The sequence below is a fragment of the Halichoerus grypus genome, chromosome 2 (assembly GCF_964656455.1).
Source record: "Halichoerus grypus chromosome 2, mHalGry1.hap1.1, whole genome shotgun sequence".
NCBI classification, from domain to species: Eukaryota; Metazoa; Chordata; class Mammalia; order Carnivora; family Phocidae; genus Halichoerus; species Halichoerus grypus.
Window position 1 is genome coordinate 187990175 of NC_135713.1, and position 4729 is coordinate 187994903.

General features: G+C 59.8%; 1 protein-coding gene across 1 annotated transcript; it reads right to left on the minus strand.

The window, feature by feature from the left end:
• Positions 1–3113: 3113 nt before the first annotated feature.
• On the minus strand, positions 3114–4018 carry GJD3 (gap junction protein delta 3). The gene has a single exon (XM_078066459.1). The coding sequence runs from the start codon at positions 3924–3926 to the stop codon at positions 3114–3116; it is 813 nt and encodes a 270-aa protein (XP_077922585.1). The 5' UTR covers positions 3927–4018.
• Between the last annotated feature and the right edge of the window lie 711 nt (positions 4019–4729).

Here is a 4729-nt window from a genome sequence, read left to right on the forward strand (position 1 = left end):
TCACAGGACATGGGAGGCGGGCAGAAGAGAGGCTTTGGCAGTAGAGGGTGGACGTGGCCTGGGTGGATGAAGACAGCAGCACGGAGAGGGGAAACTAAGGCAGTTGGGGTTGCATTTGAGGTGCTGGTGACCCTCCCTCCTGTCCTTTACTCCACTCCAGCCACATGGGCCTCCTTGCTGGCCTCAAACAACCCTCAACGTATTCCTGCCTCAGGGCCTTTGTACTTGCCATTCCCTCCACCCAGAATGCTCTTCCTGGAGCCAGCTTCATGGCTAGCTCTTTGCTACTGTCTGTTCCAGTGTCACTCCCCAGCGATAGTAACTGTCTTGCCTTACTTTAAACGATACCTGGCAGTATATTCTATTGCCTGCCCCTCCAGTGGTTTTATTCACCACTGGAGCCCAACATCTGGATCTGCTCTGTTCAATACAGCAGTCACTAGCCACATGCGGTGACTGAGTCTTAAAAATGTGGCTGGTCCTGGGCGCCTGGGTGGCTCAGTAGGTTGGGCATCTGCCTTTGGCTCAGGTCATGATCCCAGGGTCCTGGGATCGAGTCCCACGGCGGGCTCCCTGCTCAGTGGGGAGCCTGCTTCTCCCTCTCCTCCCCATGCATGCTCTCTGTCACTCTATCTCAATCTCTCAAATAGATAAAACAAAATCATTTAAAAAAAAGTGTGGCTGGTCCAAATTGAGATGTGCTCTAAGCATAAAATACACACCAGATTTTTTTTAATATATATTTTTCAAGATTTTGTTTATTTATTTGACAGAGAGAGACACAGTGAGAGAAGAACAAAAGCAGGGGGAGTGGGAGAGGGAGAAGAGACTTCCCGCAGAGCAGGGAGCCCGATGTGGGGCTCGATCCCAGGATCCCAGGATCATGACCTGAGACGAAGGCAGACGCTTAACGACTGAGCCACCCAGGCGCCCCAACACACACCAGATTTCAAATACTTAGTACAAAGAAAAAATAAATATCTCTTTAATACTTTTTTTTAATATCGATGATGTGTTGAAATAACATTTTGGATGCAATGGGTTAAAGAAAATATGTTATTAAAATTAATTTCATCTGTTTCCTTTTACTTTTTTTAAAAAGATCTTTATTTATTTATTTGACACAGGGAGAGAGACAGCGAGAGAGGGAACACAAGCAGGGGGGAGTGGGAGAGGGAGAAGCAGGCTTCCCGCGGATCAGGGAGCCCGATGCAGGGCTCGATCCCAGGATCCTAGGATCATGACCAGAGCCGAAGGCAGACGCGCAACGACTGAGCCACCCAGGCACCCCTGTTTCCTTTTATTTTTTAATGTGGCTACTGAAAAATTTAAAATTACACATGTGGCTCACATCCTATTTCTATCGAACAGCGCTGATCTTGAACATTGCCTGGCATATAGTATGTGCTCAACAAATATTTCTTGAATGAATACATCTGGAAAGCAGCTGGATATCCACTTCTGAGTTTGTTGGAGGTCCAGGCTTTGCACACATAGCTGACCATCATCAGGGAAATGTCGCACACCACGCGCGTGGATAAGCCCTTGGGCCTCAGGGACACCTTCAGTCCCTCATGAACGCAAATTGACGAAGCACCTCCTCTGTGCCAGTGTGGAGGGGCGAGCAATGCCATCCAGCAGGCGAGCTATGCCTGGGGAGGCAGGGGTGCCGCGGGGCGTCTAGCTCCGCCTTGGGGGTGGGAGCTGTGAGGGACGGCATCTATTTCTTCCCAAATGAGACCAAAAGGTAGGTAGGTATTAGCTAGGGTGGGGAGGGGGTTCTGCAGAGAGGCAGGCTCCTCCAGGCCAAGAAACAGCATGTTCAAACATTTGGAAGGAGATGGGTCACTGTGCCTGGCAGGAAGATTAAACTCAGTATGGTTTGGAGCACAGAAACCGTAGGAAGCCCAGGCCATGGGGCTGGGGCAGGACTGGACAGGGCGGGACTTCAGAAGCCTCATTCGGGTGCTGGACTTACCCCAATGACAGGGAGCCCCCGAGGGCGTAAGCAGGAGGACTAGGAGACAATCAGCCAGGTTGGGTGGTGGTGGCCTGCTCAGCAGGGTTGGATAAAGCCCAGGGCAGGGTCAGATGGTGGCCCCTGGATGTCACTTAGGTCCTGGGTGATCTTCGGGAGAGCAGCCCCACTGGGGTGGCAAGGGAAGAAGACAGATGGGGGCGGAGAGGAGGCAGGAAGGGGACAAGAGGAAGCCACGTAGGTTGCTCTCTGTTTTCCCCCAGGAGGGAAGATGGTCGTGGCTGCAGGGAAATGCAGGGCCGGGGGCACGTTTTGGGGCGGATTTCTTTCGAGGATGGAAGGAACTTGGCCATGTTTATGGACTTGGGGAACAGCAGCAGGGTGAGGGAGTGAAGCTAGGACAGAGTCCTGCCTTCTGACCCTACTGCCCACCCCCACTCTACTTCCAACAAAAGGGACCGCTTGGCCACCCTGCCCGGGCCACACAGTCGAGGGTGTGGATGGTGCCCACAAGCCCTCCACACCGAGTCCTGCGCAGGGTGAAGGGGCACCTCTCTCCTCCCTGTGTGGGCTCCATTAAGCGGGGAGAGCTTCCTACAATACCCCTGCAGGTAAGGGGGGAGCCATTGTGCCTGTCGCTGGCACCTTATCAGATCTCTCTCTCTCTCCCCCCCCCCCCACGCAGTCACCCAGGGCATTCAGATGCATGCACATATAGAGCCCACACAGGGCATACACATGCACACACCGCGAGCCCACATAGGATGCACCTGTGCGTACACACATGCACACACACAGCTCACACTATACATACGTGTACACGTGTGCACACACATAGCGAGCCCGCACCCGGGCCACACCTCAGTCTGAACGAGGAGAGGCCCGCGCGCGGGAAGCTGGTATCACGATGACTTTTTTCTGAGCACCACCCGAACCCCCACTTTCCTCCCTGCTAAGTCCTCCTGTGCCCTTCCTCTCAGTCCCGGGCCTCCTTCCCCGCCGCCTGGGTCGGGGAGGGCATCCGGACCCGCCTCCGGTCATCCCCCGGCCCCTCACCCGCCCCACCGAGAGCACCCGGGAGGCGCCCGCGCAGGCTCGTGCGGCCAGTCCCCGCGGAAGCCCCCGCCGCCCGCCTCTAGACGGCCAGGTCCTGGCGGACGGTGGCCAGGGACGCCTTGCTGCGGCCGCTGCCGCCCTCGCTGTCGCCGGCGGGGGCCGGGTGCGCGTAGGCGGGCGGGCCGCGGGGGTCGGGGCGCGGGCGCCGGGCGGGCGGGACCGGGGGCGGCGGGAGCAGCTGCCGCGCCTCCTCGCGCGCGCGGTGGCGACGGCGGCCGGCGCGCGGGCGGCCCTTCCAGAGCAGGTGGCCCAGCTCGGCCACGCTGAGCAGCGCCGAGAGCAGCCCCACGGCGAAGTAGAAGAGCACGAAGACGGTCTTCTCGGTGGGCCGGCTCACGAAGCAGTCCACGGTGTGCGGGCACGGCGGGCCGGCGCACGCGAAGTGCGGGGCCACGCGGAAGCCGTAGAGCAGCGCCTGGCCCGCCAGGAAGGCCAGCTCGGCCAGCAGGCGCAGCGCCACGCTCAGCAGGTAGCAGCGGCGGCGGCGCGGGGGCGGCCCGGGCCCGGCGTCCGCGCCGCCCGCCTCCTTGCCGGCCCGGTGCACCGAGTGGATGACGAAGAGCACGGGGGGCGCCGAGAGCAGCAGGATGTGGAAGAGCCAGAAGCGGTAGTGGGAGACGGGGAAGGCGCGGTCGTAGCACGTCTGGCGGCAGCCCGGCTGCAGCGTGTTGCACACGAACTCCTCCTGCTCGTCCTCGAACACGGCGCCGCCCACCGTGGCCAGCACCAGGATGCGGAAGATCAGCATGACCACCAGCCACAGGCGGCCCACGAGCGGCGACTGCAGCTGCACGGCGTCCAGCAGCGAGCCCAGGAACGCCCACTCCCCCATGGCGCTGCGGACGCGGGGGCGTCAGAGGCCGGCCCCAGCAGCGTCCCCCCCCACTCCCCCCCAACCCCGGCCCATGGGATGAGGTCAGCTGGCCCTCCTCTAACTTTGGGGCGAGGCAGGGGCTCAGTGAGGCCTGGGTTTAGCTGGGATTTGGTGGGAACTCGGGAGTCGGGGCTGGGGTGGGGGGCAGGAGGCGTTAGGAGATTCTCCACTGTGGGTGCCCTTCTCCTTGGGACCGACAGGTGCGGGGGAGGAGCCCCACCGTCGTGCTCTAGCTCTAGACCCCCATGGGCCTGCTTGGTTGGGCCGCTGGCTCCTCCAGAGTCCAGATCTGTAGGGTGTGAACTTGGACATCAGGAGGGGCAGCCACCCATCGCACTGTAGAAGCAGAAACCCAGGGGTGCCCTTATGTGCTCCAGGATGCTTTCCATGGGCAACCATGGTGCCTCCAACCCAGGACTCCAGACCCAGCTTGGTACCCCTGGGAGAGCTGGGAGCCGGTAGACCCAGAGGGACCTCACCTCCTTCTTTCTCTGCCCACCATTTCTCTTGCCCTTCTTATTGCAGTGAACTCCTCTCAGAATTGGGGGGTGGACACAAAAGTAGTCCCACTTCCTTAACTCGATCCTTTGTTCCAGGTGTCCCCTGCCATCCCACCGCAGAGTGGTGGGAATACGGGCCCAGCCCTCTCCCATCTCCTCCCTCGTGTCCCTCAGCTTCCAGGCTCCCACATCTCCTGAGAACCTCCCCCAACACACACACACACACACACACACTCACATGGGTCCCACAGCCCCCTGGCG